Here is a 23,691-nt window from a genome sequence, read left to right on the forward strand (position 1 = left end):
TCAATCCAACACTTGTCATTAAATAGCCATCAGTTATATATATCACATGATGGCATGTACAATTTAAAATTTTTGAAAATGTCAAAATTTCCCTTTGAAACACTATTTATCATCTTCTTCCTCAAGAATTAAGATACCAAAGCAATGGTGAACAACCCCAAACCCGTCGAGGTTTCAACACTAGTCACATTCATTAGCTGGATATCCAAAGAAATGGTAAACAACACACTAAGTCACAAACGACTAACCTCTGACCCACTTAGCGCACTAAAAGAATAAAAAAATAAAAATAAATTAAAAAAAAAACTATTGAGCTTGCTCCAAAAGACTTAACACGGTTTTTGGGTTTTCCTTCGATGATTGGGAGAAGCTAATTGATTGTTTTCAGATGAGACATGGTAATATAAGATGGGTATTGATGAGGGGCGATTTGGCCTACTAATGATATGAAGACACGTGGCACTATGATACAGTCAAGCAATGACTCGGCACCACACAAAAGCACCCTCAACATCTTGAACCCACTTGGCCACCTAGGATTCATCTCGGCAACCGAGCTAAGAACCGGCTTGGGCCACTCAGTAGGATGACAAGCCCACATGTGAGGTGATTCGCTTCTGTCAACCTGATTAGAGCTCGGTTAGTGATTTGCTTGACGTGTTGGGCAACCTCCTTAAGCGAGTTATCATCTCCAACTTCTCTAGGATCATGACGCCACATTGGAAGAGCCAGTTATCACCCCGACAACTTCGGGCACGACTGGATAAACACTACCCGCTTACACGGAGTCCATCTCTATGCATGAAACCACCTCCGAACCAGACGGGCTGGAGATCTCGAACATGCTTTGGGAGTCTTATGATGGCTTGCCTATATAAAGGCGTCTCATTCCTTAGAAAAGGTACATGCGCAACTTAATTCTCACAGTTTTCTAACTCTCGCTTTTAGTTCTCTCAAAACTCTTCACTGACTTAAACATCGGAGTGCCTACCCCGAATAAAACAACCCAGACACTCTGATACTGTATGAACTTGCTAACTCGGCGTCTGAATTATCCGCCAGCAGGGAGCTGTAGTCCCTGAAATGTGCGGGATCCTCATTGCGTTTGCCCCGTTTTCTTTTTCTATGTTCAAGCTTTCACTTCAACTTCTTTAATAAAGAACAATTTGTAATTACATTAATTTTCGCTGCAGATCCCTCTATTTGTATTGTTAAACACTAACAGGTCGATCCAAACGAATGGAATTGCACACAATTGAGAGAATTACAGTCTACGGTGTCGTCTCAGATCTCTTAGAGGAAACCCCACTTCGTATTTTTCGTCGCCGGGAGATAATTTTCGTTCCTTTTGTTGTGAAATTGGTTCTTAACGAGACCCATTTTGGATTTTGATGTTAGAATTTTGACGTTAGAATTTTGATGTTAGATCTCTGAGGTTGTGTGGGCTTTTAATTCATAAATCGGGATAACTGTTTTAGCTTTGGAAAAGGATTTTAGAGTCTTCACTGCATGGGGTTGTTGAATTTTATATTGAAGAACCCTAAATTCCGGCCCATCTAGAATCGTATTAGTCTTAGACCAGACTTCAATCGTACCAGTCTCTATTAGTCTTGGACCAGACTTCCATTTCCATGCATTTGGAGTTTGGACTATGAGGCATGTACGCATCTTGGGTCTGGTTTCCCAACTTTTACCACCCAAAGCTAGAATTGTTCAAATATTCTTAAACCCATTTGGCGGACGAAGGGACATCAGTGATATATTTACGAAGAGAGAGGGATTTTCCAAAAGCTAAAATGGCGGATGAAGGGACATTTTAGAATTATCAGTGATGTATTTACGGATATTTGGATGGTTGATAAAGAAATTTAACAGAAATGTCAATGATTTATAAATCTTCCCTCCGGATCTAAAAAACCCACAAGCTGTTCCTTCAATACCCGAAGGAACAGCTAGAGGATAGCGGATCCGATCCCATAAATCTTATAACTGTATGGATAGATAACCTGTTCATTGCCTTTTACTTCATCTATTCTTTTACAGTTTGTATTTTGACCCAAAGTCGTTTCAACTTTCAACTTTCAACTAATATCCAATTATTCTTCCACCACTTTAATTTACTTTGAGTTTGAGGCCAAGCCAGATTTACTATTAATGGCCTTTCGTAGCCGGTGGAGGGCCGGAGTATAGTGGAGTAGGTGTAGGTCTGTCCCCATACAACATGCAAGTGGGGACGATGCATGTCAAGACTCAAACACAAAGTTATCGCCATTAGAATAAGAAAAACTGACAAACAGTTCTCATTCCGTGAATTCAACTCTACAGACACACACACAGAAAAAAAAAAAAAAAAAAAAAAACAACCAGACCAGATCCCCTCTTCTTCTTCTTCTTCTTCTTCTTCTTCACTTTTAATTAACTAGCAGAGAGCAGTACACGGTGATGAGTACACTAAGAACAAACTTAAAAAAAGGGCAACAACCCGGCACACGACACGATACAAATGCAAATTATATACACGATCGACCGAGGACCGACTGACCGCCGTGCATATAATACAAGCCTACACACAGTTTCCGTAAGTAATACATAACCTACTAATCGTAACTCGATCGCTTAGCTGATTTCTCCTTCATTGCAACACCAACACATAAAAGCAGTAGCTTCTGTCGTTACTGAATACCCTAGTACATCGATCACATCTCACACTCACACATCACTACTCCTCGCTCCAGTTTCCCTCCGCCTCTCGTACGCGTCAGACATCGATCTCCGCCGAAACCGGTTCGACTCCCAGCTACCTGTTCATCATCGGTCAAAATTCCCTCAGACTCATACACAAAGATGACAGATCAGATTCATTATCCGTCTTCTTAAATCCTAAAACAAAAAATATACATGTATTCCCTGCCTGCGCATCTTATCCAACTTACTGAAACTCAACCAGAGTCGGGCAAGTGGCCATGTCTCAGTTCACTCTCAGACTCACCAGCCTGAGGCCCTGAGTGCCTAACCTAACACAAAACAGACGGGATCTTATTACGTTGACAGGGATATTTCTGATATGGGATCGTCTATGTCTGATGACCAAAATACCCCGCTTCATTATATCTAGATCTTTCTAGATTCTCCATTCTCGATACCCCGCTTTGGCAATTACCATCAGGGGTATTTTCGCCATTTGAGCCACAAAAGAAGGGAACAGACGTACAGACTTACCGGAAAACGGAGATACCGGAGGAGTAGATCCGGCTGGTGAAACAGGTGGCGATCCGTTCCCAATGGTCAAGTTTCCAGGAGGTTTTATAATCGTGATACTGCGGGTAACCCTCATCGCCTCGTCAGTTGACTCATCACCGTAGGATCTACCGTTTCCGCCATCAGCTTCTGCCAACAAAACCAAAACGAATTAAACCCAAGCCACAAAGATCTGAAACGTTGAAATCATATTAATGAAAATTGCAGCTTGTCTGGATTCAATAATATCGCCGGGGAATTTTTAGAGAACGGATAGATTACTTGAAATAGAAATTAGTGGTTGCATGATTACCCTTGCCGAGGTTTGGCCGGAAACTGAAGGTAGAGTTTTTCCGGAGTTTTCCTAGGCCGTTATCCGGCAGAGGACCGGCAAGGGTGTCATCCCATAGCTTGTCCAAAAGGCCCATGGTGGCGACCTGTAGCTCCGAGACTTCCAGAAATTAAAAAGTTAAAAACTCCATAACCACAGGGGAGAAGGAAGTGAGTGAGGGCTATACTACACGGATATTTAACGACAAGCCAGGCGTTAAACGTCGAGCAAGTCTCAGGTGATGAAACGCATTCACACCGTCGATGGGAACCTGAATGGGTACGTGGCGAAAAACTTGAGAGTAACGTGTTTGGATAAGATCGAGATGACAAGCATACAATTTCAGGGCGCCACGTGGATTCCATCTGTACGAGCAGAGAGCCTCGTGATGCAAAGGATTCCTCCCAAGAAAGATGGAGGTACCGTGGTGCCCCCTCCCTATATCCAAAAGAAAATGATTTGCCCTTTCATTTGGGTAGAATTACAAAACCCAGTTATATTTTTCTCACTCGCGGTTTGACGTGGTCAAATTTATGACCACGTGGCAGATCTCAACAGTTAATATTAAATAGCCACCTGTAAAGTTTGGCCCAATTGGAGATTTACGACTTTTTATAGTACACGTGGCAAGTAAGAGGGGTAGATTCTTTCATTCTTCTAAAAATTTAGGATAAGGATATTTGAGGCGGATCTTGGCACGTGTGACTCACCTCGGGGAGATTTGTAAAACCTGATAAGATTCAAGAGCTTCTACAGGATCCCCTAGGGTTCTTCTGATCTGTTATTGGGAATTATCGTCGAAAACGTTCATTATCGTCTGGTCAGTCGTCGCTGTTTGAATAATCCAAGCTTGTGAATTGTGATGGGTAGATAGGTCCTCATTTGTCTCCTCAGCTGAATTTGTGCAACCGATCCAACTTGATATAATATATCAATTACGTAAACGATAAACCTTACAGTTCCAGAGAGAGAGAGAAGAATAAACATCAGTTATCGTCAAGCGATCCGCTGAACTTAATCCGACGGTTTCAGCTTCCGCTTTTCCCCGATGAGGCGGAGGAACTAGATGACGGTGGTTTTTTGTAAGGTCTTGGATCGGTTATCGTCAAGAGGTGGAAATCTGGAATGCGGGAGGTGAGGACAGAGGAGAGAGAGAGGATGTAGGTGCAAAACGGATATGATAAGCATTAATTGTGTTCCACTTCTAACGATCGATCGATCCACATCTTTTCAAGTTTTTGATAAACTAATAAAAAGAAAATAGAGATATATAGCCCAGATTCCAAAGTTGCGCTTTTTGTTCGGAATCTTATTCAGTGTTTTTCTCAACAGTTATCAAATGCTTTAATTATGTAATAAATTTTGCGGATAAGGTTTCCAGCTTGGAGTGTTCTTCAAAGTGCCAAAACCACATGGTTGTTTTATTTTGTTTTATATCAACTTGCTTTTCTTTATTTTCTAGGTGAAACCTGACCAACAGATACATGAGAGAGAGAGAGAGAGAGAGAGGGAGAGATAGGAAAATGAATTTCTCTCTTGCTGTAATCCTGTATATAATGTATATAATTAATATAGATAGATAAATAAAAAGTACGTCTACCCTTCTACGTGCATTCTTGTTAAGGGATATCAGGCTATATACATTGGATTTGACTTCTCATGGAACATTAATTAGTAATATGGGTGTTAGAGTATCTCAGTCACGATATTAGGATAGACTTGCGACTTCATCGCATGACTTGTACATGAGATCAATTCGGCTGGATTACTGGGTTATCTTATCTTATAACTAACTTGGTTTTCTTTATCTTGTAACTATTTTCCTTGTTCAACTCTAATTCTGTACATAATTATCTCTTTCTAATAAATCATTTATTTAATACATGAGAGATCAGTTACAATTCAACTGAATCATTCTCTCATCTTTGCTGTCCTGTATTTTCACTTATATGGTATCAAAGCTATCTTACCAAATGTCCATAGCTTCTGTGACAAGCACCACTGCTCATACCATTCAGAATCGGATGCAGTGTGGATCGACCAGTGGTCGAACTATTATGGTTGTTTCACTTTCCAACTTTATGAATGTGGTTTCAGTAAAATTGGACCGTACCAATTTCTTGCTTTGGAGTTCATGAACTACACCACTTTTCTTAGAAGATGGAAGCAGTCAAGGAACCGGCCACAACAACCCAGATCATGCAGCATGGATCAAACAAGATCAGTTGATCATAAGTTGGTTACTATCTTTTTTAACAGAGCCTGTATTGGCTCAAGAAGTACATTGTAAGACGTCCAAAAAGGTATGGGATCAACTTCATGTCATGTTTTTCTCCTCAAATCAAAATTTGAATCCATGATTTGAAATTAGAGTTAGCCTATCTGAAGAAAAGTACTCTCACTATTACTGATTATGTTCAAAAAATTAAAAGTTTATCTAATGCATTGGTTGCCTCTGGACATTTCCTTACTAATGTTGATCAAATTCATTATCTTCTTGGTGGTTTACCTGCTAAATATGATACTTTTGTGGTCTCTGTAACTATTAGACTAGATAGCCTTTTTTTTTCTAAAATCCAAAGTCTATTACTTACTTTTGAAAAGCGCTTAGAGCACCATTCTTCACAACCTCTGGAGTCTCCCTCTGCTAATTTGGCCAACAAGAAGAAAATCTTCAATAATCAATCATCCTCTTATAAGCCTCGACAGTTCAATAACGATGGTGACTCTAATAACTCCAAGAAAGCTTCATACAATCATAACAATAACTGAGGCAGATCCAATCATAAGAACACCATAGTAGTTTGCCAACTATGTGGGTATCTTGGCCATACAACAGCTACTTGTCACCATTATCTGGAACTCACTACCAATAAGAATAGCAAGCAGGCTCATACTGCATCATCTTCAAAGTCAGTTCGTGATGACAATTGGTACCCTGATTCGGGGGCAACCAACCATATGACTTCAGATCTTGGGAACCTCTCTCTTCACAATGAGTATCATGGATCAGACCACATCACAGTGGGAAATGATACAAGTCTAGCAATATCTAACATTGGTTCTTCTGTTTTGCATACTGATGCAGGGTCTCTTATTTTGAATAATATTCTCAGAGTCCCTAATATTTCTAAGAACTTATTCTTTGTCAGCCAATTTTGTAAGGATAATAGTGCAACTTTTATTTTTGACTCTACTATCTTCTTTGTTAAGGACAATGCGATTGGGAAAATTCTCCTCCAAGGGATGATTAAAGGAGGGCTCTATCAACTCAAGTCCAATTGCACAAATAAAGCTTCATCCGCATTCATTGGTGAGAAAGTATATGTTTTAGTATGGCATCAATGACTAGGACATCCCAGCAAGAGAGTTGATGCTCACATTTTATCTTCATTTCAGATTCCAGTTTTGAATAAGGACATCTCCTTTTGTCTATCCTATCCTCTAGGCAAGAGTCATACCCTGCCATTCTTTGCTAGTAGTTTTGTTGCCAAGTTTCCATTAGAACTATTGTTTTCTAATGTTTAGGGACCAACCCTAGTTTCTACATGGTTTTCGATACTATTTGATTTTTGTTGATGCTTTTAGCAAATATATATGGATTTTTCCTATGGCTTCTAAAACTCAGGTTGTTTCTATCTTTGATGTTTTTAAGAGGAATGTGGAGAACTTATTGAATACTTCTATCAAAGTACTACAAACAGATGGTGGTACAGAGTACAAGCCACTTCTACCTATTCTCTCTAGTTCAAGCATCACTCATTGTCTCTCATATCCCCATCTTCATGAACAAAATGGGGTTGTAGAGCCATATTGTTGAAATGGGTCTTACTCTCTTAGCTACGACTTCAATGTCCAAACATTACTGGTATGTTGCTTTTGTGACTACAGTTTTTTTAATTATCCGCCTTCCTACCCCAATACTGCAGATGAAATCTCCTTTAGAATGTCTTTTTGGAAAAGAACCTGATTATAATATCTTACGTACATTCGGATGTGTCTGTTATCCACATCTCATACCCTATAATCAATCTAAGCTAGACTATCGCTCCAAATGTAGCTTATTTTTTTGTTACAGTCTACATCACAAAGGGTACAAATGTTTGGACTTAACATCAGGCCGTCTCTATATTTCTCGGAATGTGGTTTTTTATTTGAATAACTTTCCATATGCTTCTTGTAGGCCCCCTTCAGTGCCTAGTTCGGCTACCAACACTTCGGTTGGCCCACCTGTTGTTACATATTCGTTCTCTTCTCCTAAACACATTACAGTCTCTACTAGAATTACCCTCACTAGTCCACCTGTCGTATCAACTAATGTTGGTTCTACTGAATTGACTAATCCATCATCAGCTCCATCAAATACAACACCTCGCTTAATTGCACCAACTCTTAATAATGATCCCATGGTGCAGACACAGGGTAAAAGTGGTGTTCGCAAACCAAATCCACCGTATGTTTTAGAAGCTTCTGTTGACTTCGACATCGAACCCTCTTGTTACAATGTTGTAAAGAAAGATCCTTGTTGGGTGCTTGCCATGAAGGAAGAGTACAAAGCTCTGTTAAACACTGATACATGGGATCTTGTACCACCACCTCCTCAAAAGAACATTGTGGGAAATCGTTGGGTTTATAAAATAAAAGAGACATCCAGATGGGACCATTAACTTTGTTGAGACTTTTAGTCTAGTTGTTAAACATACCAATATTCGATTAATACTCTCTCTTGCGGTTTCAATATGGTAGGACTCTTAGACAACTTGATGTGAGCAACGCATTCCTTCATGGCTACCTTAGTGAAGAAGTGTTTATGAAATAGCCCATGGAATCTGTTGATCAAGCATGACCGCGTTTTGTATGTTGGCTTAAATGTTCTCTTTATGGTTTGAAACAAGCCCCACGGACTTGGTTTACCCAATTACCGGACCATTTGGTTCATCTTGGTTTTCTTGAATTCCAAGCAGATAGCTCTCTATTCATGCGTCGGACTGGCACTGATGTCATCTTCCTTCTTTTATATGTGGACGACATACTAATCATCAGATCCTCTACGTCAACACTTACTACTCTCATCTCCCAACTCTCTACCACTTTTGCTCTCTGTGACCTTGGGGAAGCTCATTACTTCCTAGGATTAGAGCTTCATCGTACTACGGATAGTGTGCATCTCTCACAACGTAAATATATTCATGATCTTCTCATTAAGACTAAGATGCATGAGGCTAAACCTGTCTATACACCTATGGCGGCATCTACCCGGCTTGATGTCACTCATGGTTCTCCTCTTCCAGATGCCACTGAATATCGCAGTGTGGTAGGGGCGCTACAATATATTACACTCACTCGACCGGATATCAGCTTCTTTGTTAATAAAGCTTGCCAATTTATGAAGGAGCCTACCGATGTTCATTGGAGTGTTGTTAAGTGAATCCTTCGTTATCTTAAGTCAACAAGTGACCATGTGATTTTTTTCATCCATCACATGAATTGGCTCAAGAAGCCTTTTCTGATGCCGATTGGGCTAGTTGCCCAGTTGATCATCGCTTCCAATGAAGTTTTTGTGTTTACTTAGGCTATAATCTGATTTCATGGAGCTCTCATAAATAGTCCACGGTTTTTCACTCCATCACAGAGTCCGAATACCGTAGCGTTGCCTCCACTGTCGCCAAACTTCCTTGGCTCCAGATGTTACTACAAGAACTTGGATTGAAGCTCCCTCGACCGCTTGTCATCTGGTGTGACAACTTGAGCGCCAAGTTTCTCTCATCCAATCCTGTACACCATTCTCGCACCAAACACATAGAGTTGGATATTCATTTTATAGGGAGAAAGTTGCAACTGGACTTCTCGTTATCAATCATATCCCCAGCCATGATCAGATTGCAGACATTCTTACAAAACCTCTTCCATCAACTAGATTCCATGAACTTACAGCCAAGCTTACCGTCTCTAAGAGACCACCAAGCTTGCAGGGGGATGTTAGAGTATCTCAATCACGATAAGATCAGGATAGACTTGCAACTTCATCGCATGACATGTACATGCGATGAACTCAATCTTGTAACTAACTAGGTTATCTTATCTTGTAACTAGTTTCCTTGTTGAGCTCTAACTCTATACATAGCTATCTCTTTGTAACAAATCATCTATTTAATACATGAGATACCAGTCATAATTCGATTGAGTCATTCTCCCATCTTTATTGTCATGTATTTTCACTTATAATGGGTTTCAAGTCTATGTTAACCTTTCATCTTTCAACTGGATACCTAACAACTATGGTTCATATATAGTATTGATATGTTGGTATATATCAAGAGTTTCCAATAGGGTTAGGGATTGTTTTGGTGGGGCAGAGACAAGATGAGGATTAATAAGAATCCTCAACCAGGATCGGGGATGGCGAATCGAGTCCTCGCCCCACTTTGACTCTAATAATATATTATTTATACTATATATATGGTATTATTTATATTATAAGTTTTTATTTTAGGGATTCAAGTCCCCACGAATAACCCGCTTCCATTAAGGATCAAGAATGGTGGACACTTTTTTATCCCGATGGGGATCAGAGGCAAGGATAGGAATTTATTTCTAAAGGTCGGGATGGGGAATATGATCCCTGCCCCGTTTCCATTCCTAACAATATAGTCTAACCCAGAAACATGGTTTTCAAAACTAGACCAAACCTGACGGTCGGATAGAAAAACTAGGAACTGGTCAAGTGACTGGTTCCGTTTTTCCAAAAAACCGAATTTTCCCCAAAAACCATTGATTTTGGTCAGCAAACCACTGACCCGTGTGGTTAACCGTTCGAACCGTTCAAACAGTTTTGACCTTTTTTTTTTTTGTCAGAATAGGTCGACCATTCGACCCAAGAACTAGACCCCTGACCGATTCGTTCTCTAGGTCTGTTTTAAAAACCTTGCCAGGCAATTCACCATTATCTATGAATACTCCTCTATGTCCCTCATTTTCTATCTAGTCAGCCTAGTTCCTCTTCCTCTAAATGTAGTTGTACATGATCTCAAAACCACCTACCCTTGCGATCTTCTTGCATATTCTTCTACCATGTACTAGAATCTTCATGTCGCTGCCGAGGTTTCCTTGATAGCATGAATTGTTATCTTTGAGCACGCTCTCATCTCAGCCAATGTTATTGACACAACCCCAATGGTCTAGCATTTAGATTGATAACTTTCCCTTCATGCTATGTTTGGTTTGAAGGAAAAAGTAGGGAAAGGAAGAAAAAGTTAGAGAAACCTTTACAAACCTTGTATAAACTTCTCTACCTTTTCCTACAAACCAAACATAATCTTAAAGTCCTTAGCAATGCATCCAAAATCATAGTTGTTTTCCTTATCGTTAGAGGCATCAAAGTTTATTAATTACATTTACAAATGAACATATCGCAGTGGATATTAACATTCGAACATATAATTAAAAGATTTTAATTATAAATAACATTTTTATGGATTGAAAAATCACAATATGTTTAAATATAAGCCTTTTTGGATGAAAATATCCATACAGAGAGATAAAGGCAACCAAACTGCGGATTAGCTAGCTCATGAGAGCCACAATAGAGATATTTTGGATGAAAAAAGAAATAACTAGATTGGGCCCGCTCTGTCTCATTTCCCTTCTTCCTTAGTTATCAAAATTTTAAAAAGAAAAAGAGAAAAAGCCTGTCTCAATGGGTAGTTTAATTAATTGAGGACAATGAAACAGAAAATTGCCGCATTACCCATAACATCTAGTTTAAATGGTAATAGAACCACATAATAAATAAGATTTTAGGCTCTATTTTCTTTGCAGTAATAGGGGTGTGGATTCAGAATTGGAATGGGGTATTTCGGTTCTAACTGTTTGGTTGGGTAGAATCAGAATTCCATTCTTATTTATAGTAGAATGGCATTTCCCTATTTGAGGGAATGGTCATTCATTCCCTTTTTCTTGAGAATGAAATCCCATTCTTGCTTCCCATTCCTGTCTACAAATAGACCATTCCAATTCCAACAGTACCAAATGGACCCTTAATCCTCTCATTCCGTTTTCTATTTTACAGGACATTTTTTTGGGTAATTAGGAATACGGAACATCGGACAGAGCGGGCGGGGTCATTAGTGTTGACCTCATGGTTTTCAAAACTGGATCGGACTGGACGGTTGGACCGGAAAAACCTGGAACCGGTCAAGTGACCGATTCCGGTTTTCCCTAAAACTGGATTTTGCACAAAAACCGTTGATTTTGGTCAGCAAACTGCTGACCCAGGCAGTTAATCGTTTGAACAATTTTGACCGGTTTTCATTTTTTTCTAAATTTTTTATTTTTTTGTCAAAACGGGACGACCGTTCGGATAATTGAATTAGGTTGGTACCTCATTATGTATTTATGTTATCCCAAAGCCTTTTGTCATAGGAACAACTTTGGTTGGGCCTCAACACGAACCCAATTGAATGAACGTGAGGCTATGTTTGGAAGGAGTACAAATATAAATTTGTAGAATACAAAACTTTATATTTTGTATGCATTTACACTATACATATTTATATTTGTACTCCTTACAAATGCAAAATCTTATATTTTATATTTTTTTGTATATATTTATATTATATGCATTTGTATTTATACTCTTCCCAAACAGAGACTAAATCTCATATTGACCTAGTCTTTAATTCTGACACTCGAATTCGAATTATTGGTTGGGCCAGGGTAAATGTAGGGCCGCCTCCTTGAGAAGGAAAAGTTGGGGCATGGGTTATTCTGGCCTCTGGCAACGGACAAAGAAAATAGGCTCATACAATTCTTCTCCAACAAAAGACTAAAATACTAAAGTCAAGGATAAATTTGTATTCATATGCCTCAAACCAACCAGCACATGTGGGCCGCCTAGACTTTCATGCTGAGGATTCAATTATTGAGTTGACAACCTGGTCTGAGCCCAGGTTAAAACCGTGAATCACAGCTTTCGATGTATTACTATGACTCAATAGTCATACATCAAGGTTGATTTCTTTCACCATCTATTAGACCGTGTTTGGTTTGAAAGGAAAGGAAGAAAAATCTATACAAACGAGTGGTTGAAGCATATAAAGAGAAAATTAGAGTTTGTGCTTGGTTATTTTCTTATGACACTTATTGAAGAATAGCATTAATGACTTTTGCTTATGCTAAAGCCAATCTTTTACCTGTGGTCTCTATTATAATGTTACAATCCATTAAGGACCCATTTGGTTTGCAGGAATAGGGGTCTTGAATCGATCATTCTGATTCCAACTATTTGGATTAATGGAATATAGTCATTCCCTCTCCCTCCTTTAGAAATGAAATTCCATTCTAATTTAATCCAATTTCCATTATGATTCTTATATGAATCAAACAAATTATAAAAATAGACTATTTCGGTTTCAATTCTAACTGTAAACCAAATGGATTATAAGACTTGTTATGACGATGATGGTGATAATAATACAGTTAATATCCAAAATTGCAGGTTCAAAAGCAACCCAAACAGACGCTAGTCCTAGCTAAATATCCTCTACAGCTGCCTGTTGGGCCGATAATGATGAATATGGGAAGAGAGGTTGCTTGAAAAGGTTCGGAAAGTTTTCTGGCATCTCTGGAGCCATCAACCATGGCATATTAAATCAGGTGATATGCAAAATATATGTCTATTGATGTTTCAAAAATAAAATGCATACATATTATTGATGTTTTGCTGAAAGGTACTCGTGGAAATTAATTTTCATATTGTAGGAGACGAGAATTGGTCTCAATTCTGATCAGTCCAATTTTGGGAATCTTTGTTCTTATACAATTATGTTCTTTTCTATTCATAAGGTTCTCTGCAATCTACTACATATTCACAGTTATGCCATGATGATGGTCTTTTTTGTGGGAAAGATATGGTATCTGAAGAGTTTTGATCAATCAAATTCTACCCATAAATTTTGATAAATAACACCTGATTGATTACTACATTTATGATACCTAGTCAAAATATCCAATTGTCATTATATTTTTGTCTCGTAAGGTTCATTTGGTTCATAATTAGAATCGGAATTGAAATTGGAATCTGAATAGTCTATTCCAATATTTGTTTGTTTCTGATAGGAATGGAAATGGGATTCCGATTCCGCTCAATCAAACAATTGGAATCAGAATAGCCCATCCGATTCCGATTCCAGACTCCTATCCCCACGAACCAAACGGGGCCTTAGTTCGGTTATGTTCTTTTATTCCAATACACTGGATATCCTACCCACCATGATTTTTGAATCATTATTGATCTGAAAAACTGTCAGGCGACTGAATTTTTTACAAAAAATTGTTGACTTAATCAACAACCCCTAAACCGGAATTTTACAAAAAATTGTTGACTTAATCAACAACCCACTGAACTGGGCAGTTGAATTTTTTACCCGTTCATTCTAAATAGTGATTTTTAATCATTTTTTAAAATTACAATGAACCATCCATTTGGACCGGATGGCCAAATCGACTCCAGTTTTGAATCAGTTTTCAAAACATTGCTACCTACCCTCAAGCTGAGCTGGGATCTCCTCCCAATGTGTTGGAACGGAATTTTGTTGGAGGAGATCAATCACTCTATCCACAATACAGCAAAGCCACACATCTCAACATACAAATACACATTTGTGGGTAGAGACTTCTGGCAAGGAATCCCGTGTGTGAAGTGAGAGTCTAAACTGCCATGTAGATTCACTTGGATAAAAATGGTTATTACAGATACCAAATAACCATGGTTCGACTATGCTAAGCCAAGCAACCCATATTATAAAAGGTGATCAATCAGGTGGTATTCATCAAAATTCAAGGGGTGCTTTCATTGGTCAAAGCTAGCTACTTAGGTATTGTCTTTCTGGTATCATAAATTTTTTTAACCATTTTATGAAAGTTATCTTTGTTTGCTATGCAAATTTTGTTTGTATTGTGTAAATGAATGGAGGAGTGCAAGTGGATTGAGTGTAAATTTGCAATTAAGGCTGCATTTGAAAACAATGCAAATAAGTGTGAATGCAAATATGTAGAGTGTAAAACGGTCCATATAAATTGCAAGGTTGGGTTAGTTTTGCACTGACAAATTTACCTTCTTACCAAACAGACTCTTAGCTGTAATAGATGAAAACATGAAGTCCAATAAAACATATGCCTTTTTTATCAAGGGATAAGTAGACTATACTCCCCCCAGAAATCTGAAATTACAGCCACCTCCTAGTATACTAGTAGCCCCCCTATAAACTGCATCCTGCCTGTGGATTTGGCATCAATCACGGTCAGGATTCGTTCCACCCCTAGGGTGGAGCTAAGATTTCTAGGGGTGGACTGAACGGTTAAAACCCCTTTTACCAAAAGCCCACTTGAATACAAATTTACTTCTTTTTTATTAATGTACTTTTACATCTTATTATGCAAATACGCATTTGAAAATGTGTTTTCTGTCATTTAAAAATGCATAAATGTAATGTTACCAAACACAGGCAAAAGTGAACCAGAGTGTAAATTTACTCTAAATCGAGATTTACACCCTATTTGCATCGTTCCCAAACAAAGCTTAAAGCTTTTTAATATCTCTCGATTTGTTAATTCTTTGGCAGATCCCATATAGATTAAAGGGTTCTAAATTCATACTGAGAACTTGGAAAAAAAATGTGAAATTTCAAAATCAAAGCCTTCACATCCATTTCAGGACAAGAAGTCCACATACATATACGGCGTGATTGTCATTTGGATAAGATCTAGGAGAGTTACTCAACAGGTCCTATCTACCTCACCATTTCAATGCCAATAGAATATTAGCAAAACCCCCATCCGGATATGAATCTGACAAGGTGATGGAGAAAGAGTATTATAGGATTCACATTCAAAATAGGATTAACTGAATGCAATAACTGCTCAATAAGTTGTGGAATTATTGACAAAGCCCCATACCATTAATAAAATACATGAGACCCACAACTATTCAACCTCTTATTATGGGCCCATGTATTTTTTGACTGGCGTGAGGCATTATCATTGGTTCCACAGTTCGCTATACAGTCATTCCATCCGGTTAAGCCAAATTCTTTACGTTCACTCCTTTAAGATGTATTTGGTTTGAAGGACAAAGTAGGGAAAGGAAGAGAAATGTAGGGAAACCTTTACAAGTCTTATATAGGTTTCTCTACTTTTTCCTTCAAATCAAACATAGCCTTAGGGTTGCTCTCTTCAGGCTTCTTTTAAGTTTCTAGAAATAGTTGTATTGAACAAGATTATTAACGGATCCAATTTGATACAATCCAATCTTGATTCGATACTTCGATGATCCATTAGTAATGGTCCAATCCAACAACCTTAATGGATGTCTAGATCCAACTTAATCAAACTGCATTTGGGTTAGACCCAACCCAAATAATGTGGTTCTGATAAGTTTTGGAATGAGAAAGTTGACAACTTTTTCATGTTCTTTTTCATATAAATGTAAAAAGCACTTTCCTCTGGATAAGTTTTTTTGGCCATTTATCCATGAAACGACCACGGTTCTCTCAAATGAGAAAGTTCCCACCTAGAAGGAAAGATGCCAATATTAATGAGACAAAAATGCCCATTAAATAGACTTTAAAAATAAGAAGGTTCAAGGATAAAAATAGTAACAGAAAAAGCTTGATTGGGCAAAAAGGAACACAGATAAATTTACTTACATCCATAAGTATTACTTGGGAGTTGGGAAACACTTATCTATGTAAATAACTTACCTAAAAAGTGAAAACAAACAAGGTTTAGACCACCAAACTGAACCAAATCAAACTGAAATTTGCAGTTTGGTTCAGTTTGGATGTAGAAATGGTTTGGTTCGATCAGTTTGTGGTTTTTTAAGTTATGGTTTATGATTTTTGTTTTTTTCCTGCATTTTAGAAGCCAAACCAAATTGTAAACCGTAATAGGTTGTTTGGACTTTTTAATTGGGTTAAGCCCAATATAATGGCCCAACTCATATTAAAATCTGCACCCAACTGTAATAAAATGTTTTGGTTTGATTTGGTTTGAAAAAATTCTCAGATTATATTTTACTGGTTTGATTTGAGCTCTTCAAACCACACTGAACCGAAAGATGAACATCCCTACTTGCACCTTCTAAAGATATTTGTATTATTTCATATGGCTCAGTTTGGAAGGAGTAAAACTACAAATATTACAATACAAATACATACAAAATAGTACAAAATTTAAGATTTTGCTCCTTCCAAACTGAGCCTATAGGGCTACTGATGAATCATATTATTGAACCGATTTGAATAAGTTCTATCAGATAAGACACGATTTTGATATTCGAAAAGACTAAACGACTCAAATTCAAACTTTTAAACCTAATATGTGTATCAAATTTGGATAACCTCAATATCATTCTATAAGATTTTCATTAATTAACTCATATTGTGTACATATATCTTTAATTAGTGGATTTGGCTATAGTGGAAATACTTATACCTAGATCTGGCAATTGGGTTGGGTGGGTCGGGTCGGTTGGATCAAGGTACTTTGGGTTGATTTTGGGTCGGGTTGAATTTTGGGTTGGATTGTTAAATGCTATACCCTAACCTTAAATGTTCGGGTTATGGTTGACCCATGGGTCAATTTGGGCCATCCCAAAAAATAATTGAAATTTTAAAAAATAAAAAAAAATACATAAAAAATATCAAAATTAAAAGAATTAACCTTAAAATTCCAAATATAAAATAAAAAACTTAAACATTTAACAATTTAAAAAATAAACAATAAAAAGTAAAGATAAATAGAAAAAATTAAAGAGTAAAAACTTCTAACAATGCATAAATAATCCCAATTAGATTTGACAATCGGTCAGCGAGTTAACCCATGACACAACCCAACCTTTTTTACAGGTCAGGTCGGGTCATTTTTACATTCGGATCGCTAAATAAGAGACCCTAACCCTGTTTTTCGGGTTGGATTGGGTCGGATTCGCAGGTTGGGACAACTTTTTGCCAAGTCTACTTATACCCAATCAACTGGTATAAGGTAAGGAATCAGATGATAGTCATCAAAATTCATGAGGGTTTTGATTGGTCAAAACTCATTTGCTATAGTGGAAATACTTATACGCTTCTGGTATCATGTCTTCCGACATCATAGATTTACCCTTTATTATATTATATTATTACCAGGGTATTAATTCATGAATTGGTGATATCTCATGTTTAATTTAAACAGTTCCATTATTAATATTTTCTTTTTTTTTTTTTGAACAATAAAACTTAGAAGAGTCAGGGAGGGCATAGAGGAGTTGTGATAGGCAACGAGGCAGCAGCTGCTGAGTGATGACTTACAATACTACTCTTAACTCAAGTTAATGGATGAGAATGATATCTATCATTGGGTTCAAGGATGAAGATAGGATTCCTCTTTTGTATTTCTTATTACAAGTAAGAGACGGGTTTCTTTTCTTTTTTGTGGTTAATTTTTCTTTATAATATCAAGATTAAAAACATGGGCTTTTATGGGTTTCTCTTTAGTGTTAATAGTTCAGTTCTTATTTTGAGTTCTGATTTTGGGTTTTCACTTTCTCAGTAATCTAATGAAGAAGGTGAATACCTACCTATTTTAAGGCCGAATTCAGTAAGAGATAAATCCTGTGTTCGTTTACAGAAATTCAAATAAAGTTGCAGGCTTTTTGCTGTCCTGGTGGTGGATATATGATTTATTGTTCAAATCTGGTTGTGGTTCATGTTTTGATAATCAGGACTCAAATTGCAGACTGAAATTAATCCTGGGCAATATCCATCCAATAGGGAGGAGGGTTGGATCAGGTTGAGGTTCAGGTAGCTTTTAGATTGACCCGACCATTGACGGTCACTATTCAAATCATGAAAGACAAAAAGATTAACAGAGACACTGTGTTTAATTTTGTTTTCATGGCTGCCGTGCCGGACACTGTCACTCCCGTGATATTCGCTGGCTTTAGCCTTTATCTAAAGCTATTTTGTCTTTCTTTATTTCATTTGAAATTAATTTCTCTTTTCAGTTCAGCTGTCAGTCCATATCTCCCTCCGGCCGGCTTTGTCTCACCCCGGCCACTCTCTCCATCTCCAATCCGGGTTGAGTTATTCTGTGTACCTCTGTCATCAAAACTCAAAACCCCTCAACCCCTTATATTTTAGAAACAAAGTAAACCTCCTGTGATTCTGTGAAGTTGTGATTCTGTGACACATACATGAGTTTCCTTTTATCAGTAAAATCTATCTGGGTTGGCTTATCTGGGTTGGCTTGGATTGGATTGACCACCAGAATCTATGTTCTCTTTCAACAATACAAGTGTGTCTCGACGGTGAATGCCCCAAAACCATCCATCAACCCATCATTCTTCACCCACACACGTAATTAGGTACATTGCAGTATTGCATCTCCCTCTACACCGGTCGGTCCCACCATCTCATCAATCTTTACCGTTCAATCAATTAACTATTAAAGCAAGTGACATACGACAGGATTCCATGGTTTCAGTGTATAATTAATTAATTAATTAAAGAATTAAACTCAGATGGGTGAGTCAATTATGTCTTCTGTTCTGATAAACATCAAAAAGCTCCATTAATTCTGGGGGTCTGGAAAAAGGGATTCAAAGTTCAAACCAAAAGCCTTAATTCTGGGAGCAAAAAGAAGAAAAGAAAAGAAACAAGGAAGGAAGCAAAAGGCAAAGATAGAGCAGCAAAAGATAGGAATCAAAATCCACCTAGGGAGACTCGCTTAGCTCCCAAACAACCACTACACCACTCATCCCCACACCAACACGCAACCCTCAACGTGCAATCCTGTTCCTGCCTCTGCCTCTCCCTCCCTCGCTTTATTTTTCATTCATTCCTATGTATGTATGTTGTTCCCAACCCACCTACCAAAACCATACATAATTCAGCTTAAGTAGTACTCCACCACTCTCTGGCCTCTGCTGCACACAGACAGAGACTCAGAGAGAGAGAGAGAGAGTCCAGTCCAGACTCCAGACTCCTGACCCAATGACTACCTATTATATCATCCTAACATCATCATCGTCATTAGCATTATCATCCAAATTCCTAAGTCACTGGTTTGAATTTGAATTTCTCGATCATATATACAAGATAGACCTACCAACGTTGGGATGGAGCCCACCTAGCCAATGATGTTTCCTAGGTTTAAATTATCAAAAATCTATCCAACTATGATGAATAAATTCTGGGAAGGATAGCTCAGTCAAATGTCAGATATTACACATAAGTACTGCCGTCTCAGATTGTTCAGAATATTATATATAACATCGCCATATGATGAGGACGAACTGGAGTCTGGAGGCTGCTGATAGAGTTAATCCGTGTATATATATATGCTTTAGAAGTGAAGAAAGGTTTTGGTGGTGATGGCAAATTAGGCAGAGACAATGGAAGAGATAGATTGTCTGCCCTGCCAGAGCTTTTCTTCCACACCAACACTTTCAGATTTGAATACTTGATTCCTCCCATTTCAGCACTCCATCACTTCAATGCTTTTAATTCCTCATTCCTCTCTCTCTCTCTCTGTCTGTTGGTGTGTGACCGAGCTGAGCTTTTATAATTATAAATACATGGGCTTCTTGCTTCTTCACATTTTCATCTATCTGATCTGAATTATATAGTTCATTCACAGGCCATGGCTTTAGCTGGAGGGTAGCTCCCTGTTGGAGAAGCAGGGCACGTGCAAAGACCCTCGTGTCCAGTGAGTTTGCACGTGCTCCCCTTCTCCAACAAGGGTTCCCCACCACTGCTCCTCTCTCTCTCTCCCTTTCAAATGAATTTGGTATGCATGCATGTGAGAGCAGCAAGTAAGTATGGTCACATATCTGCACACATTTTTTGTTCTAATCCTTCTACTTCAATTCTGGCTGACATTTTCTTTTATTAATTCTTTTCTTGTTTGCTACTTTTTACATTCTACATTTTATTGTTAATTTTCTTAGTGAAGTAATGACCCACCGAGGATTGTTCATCTTCTTCTTCATCAACCAAATATGGTGGTGTTTATATCTGCAGAGATGGGTTCACTCATTAACCGTGAATTGATCCAGACCGCTACTGAGTTATCATATTCATATACACCACAATTCTGAAAGAAAGCAACTCTGTATTATTACACATATGGGATGTGGTTCAAGTGAAGATCGTCGGGTTACAGCCTTACAGCAGCCATCCAAGAGGAGAGGCTCCGGTGATTTCAACAGTTGAGAACCTTGCGTGGAGACAGCAAAATAAACTGCAACTAAGCTTTTTACGTACAGTTGTATCAGAATTCTATTCGTATGAAGCTGCAGTTTGCATTGAAGAAGGGATGGCGTAAGAAGAGGTAAGTCCTGCTTTGTTCTGGCAGTGAAAGAGCTAGTGTCCTAGTTCCTGAGCTTCAGCTGTCTCTGTACTTGCAGGTGTTCGATGCGATTTATTTCTGTTTGTCTAATTTCATGGAGGTTGCGGTCCTTGGGCTCAGCTTGGAAGGAGTACAAATACAAATATTTACAATACAAATACATACAAAATAATACAAAATACAAAATTTTGCATTGTACGAGAGAACTCTGGAGTCTGGTGGTGGGATTTATCATTTTATCTCATCTGTGCTCTGTTCCTTGTGTGTGACTCTGTTGGTGTTGGAGCTGCTCTTTCTTTTGGGCGAGGGGGAGTGTTCATTCTTGACTCTTCAGACACGCAATGCAACGCATCTCGAGGTGAGGATAACTTTTCAATTGGAGAGTTGGGGCCGTTTGAATGGTTTGATGACACATGGCTCAACTCAATGACTTAGCTGCTTTGTTTTTCAGTGAATTTTTAGTGAGGGGTTGTGAGCTTCATCCATCTTTGTTGAGAATTGAGATGCGTTTCTATCATTTATTGTTTTCTCTTTGTCTCCCACAGTCTCCTACTCCATTCCCCAATAACCCCTGACAACATTTGTTCTTCTAATTCTCTCTGTACCTCCGAAGTTCAAGCACAAGTACATGCATACATGCATGCCATCTCATTCCCTCCTGTGGTTAGTACTTAGATCTGTTTGGAAAGAGTATAAATACAAATATGTAGAGTGCAAAACCTTATATTTTGTATTTATACTCCTTCCAAACTGACCCTAGCATCAAACATGTGTCTCTGATTGGGAACAAATGAATCATTCTATATGTAAAGTGTCAGCCCATACCCATCTCTTGAACCAGGGTTTATGACGCAGGCCAGACCTTTAAAAAAAAAAATTGAGAATAACACTCTGTCCGGCCCAAGCTAATGGGCTAAAGTGTCAGCCCATACCCATCTCTTGATTAGTCAAGCATATGGACCATGTAAGTCTAGCCCATGCATTCACCCATAAAAATGTTTTCTTTTTAAGTGATGAGAATTGAGAAGTATGCATTTATGCATAAATTAATAATAACAAATAGCATTAATGGTAAAATTTAGGATGCATCCGATGCGCATAAAGACATGGAGCAATTAATGATATTTTTAATTCAAGTCTTGTTAAATGTTTAAATTACATGTTAAATCTAAAAGTACGTTTTGTGAAATGAATGGTAAGATTTAACATGATTGATTGAGATTGAGATCTTAAGTTAGAGTCCTGTTCTCCTGCCCGCACAAACTCTACCCATGTCTATCTACATAAGATCGTAGTCATACATAGAGAACATCTCATCCTCCTTTATAGTATTATGTAGGGGGAGATGTTCTCAATTCACTGAAAGGGGAGGGAGGGGAGTAGTGTGTTGTGGGTAGACATGGGCAGATTTCTCGTGGACAGTAGAACCGGAGTCCTTAATTTAGCATGCGGCCAACATCAATGAAGGGAATTTGGATTGGCTCCCCACTGGTGTCCCACAGCACATTACTCATCATCAAAGGTTGAAAATATCATTAAAAACCAAAACTTTGCAAAGAAAGATGGATTATTTCCCTATCTTTATCATTAGCCATCTAAATCATATCTTGTGATCATTTAGTGAGAAGAGATTCACTTTAGAATGATTCATTTAGAGCAACATATTCAAACTAAAATGAGATTTGGAAGGATGGATAATAAATCCTCACTTTATATGAATTTGGAAGGATGGATAATAATCCTCACTATTCAGCTGAACTGGGTTTGGGTGCATTATGGATGAAGTCGGTCATTTAGGGTTCATTCGTTTTTCGGATTTTGAGAGGATGAAAGTCGATTAATAGGATTTTGTTTCTTATTGACCAAGATATTCATGTTCTCTTTTCAGATTTATGTGAGATCCACGGTAAATTCATTTTCTTTGGGTATCACTTACTCGGATAAATAACTTTTCCATCTGGGAGAAATTGTCAATACTTGAATAAGACAAAATTATCCCTTTTAACAATAACTTTTATGGCTAAACCCATCATTGTCTTATTTACCCGAAAAATAAAAGAATATAGATATATAACTTTCCGAAAAAAACTAAAGGGGCCTTCAATCAACTACAAATCATAGGGCTAGCAATTGGATGGCTTTGTGGGGATTAAGTAGTAGAAATCACATCTCCAATGGCATCGTCTAATATTGTAGCTCTCAACTGCAAATCATAGTTCTGGTTCAGAGTTTTCCTTGAATTGATCACGAAAGAAAAAGTTCCTCCTTCTCGGTTCAAGAGGAAGCTCCACCTTGAACTCCATCCTCTGGGTTCTTGCTCATTTTCTCCACAGTTAAATATATGAATCAAACATTACTTCTCTCTCTCCTCTTCATCCTTCGGGTTTGCCCTTTTGCCGAACATCCCATAGAGATTTTCGTCTCTCTCTAATATGAATATTTTCAAATCAATAAAATGCCCTGATTTATTAATATTAAATATAGTTTTATTATTTCAATTATTTATTTATTTTTCTTAAATTTATTTTCAATTTTCCATTCCCATGATTAGACCTGTTCATGGGATGGGTCGGGCCGGGCCGGGCTTTTACTCATCATTAATGGAAATACGCTAGGCCCGAGCCCAGCCTGACCAACGGGTCTATAACTTGGGCCCGAGCCTGGCCCTAATAAAAAGCTTGAGCCCGAGTCCAAAGTCCGACCTAATAAAAAAAATTACAATTTTTCCTATTCAA

The 23,691-nt window shown here is 38.0% G+C and overlaps 1 protein-coding gene and 1 long non-coding RNA gene across 4 annotated transcripts; one reads left to right on the plus strand and one right to left on the minus strand.

The window, feature by feature from the left end:
• Window positions 1-2,277: 2,277 nt before the first annotated feature.
• Window positions 2,278-3,748, minus strand: LOC104606184 (dormancy-associated protein homolog 3-like). 2 transcript variants are annotated; one of them, XM_088902394.1, is made up of 4 exons: window positions 3,551-3,748; window positions 3,220-3,387; window positions 2,934-3,009; window positions 2,278-2,801 (listed from the first exon to the last, which is right to left on the minus strand). In XM_088902394.1, exons 1-3 carry the CDS (start codon window positions 3,663-3,665, stop codon window positions 2,969-2,971), a joined length of 324 nt encoding a protein of 107 aa, XP_088758520.1. In that variant the 5' UTR covers window positions 3,666-3,748; the 3' UTR covers window positions 2,278-2,801; window positions 2,934-2,968. The 2 variants fall into 2 exon arrangements, with proteins under 2 accessions (XP_088758520.1, XP_010269574.1); XM_010271272.2 differs by lacking the exon at window positions 2,934-3,009 and having other exon boundaries at window positions 3,551-3,746.
• Window positions 3,749-13,058: 9,310 nt separating this feature from the next.
• Window positions 13,059-22,068, plus strand: LOC148800776 (uncharacterized). Of its 2 annotated transcripts, none has more exons than XR_016068524.1 (4): window positions 13,059-13,222; window positions 17,849-18,012; window positions 20,556-20,938; window positions 21,015-22,068. It is a non-coding gene; the product is annotated as an uncharacterized LOC148800776 (long non-coding RNA). The 2 variants fall into 2 exon arrangements; XR_016068525.1 differs by having other exon boundaries at window positions 20,629-20,938.
• Window positions 22,069-23,691: the final 1,623 nt, after the last annotated feature.

This window comes from Nelumbo nucifera, chromosome 4 (assembly GCF_055504915.1).
Source record: "Nelumbo nucifera cultivar China Antique chromosome 4, China Antique-T2T, whole genome shotgun sequence".
Classification (NCBI taxonomy): Eukaryota; Viridiplantae; Streptophyta; class Magnoliopsida; order Proteales; family Nelumbonaceae; genus Nelumbo; species Nelumbo nucifera.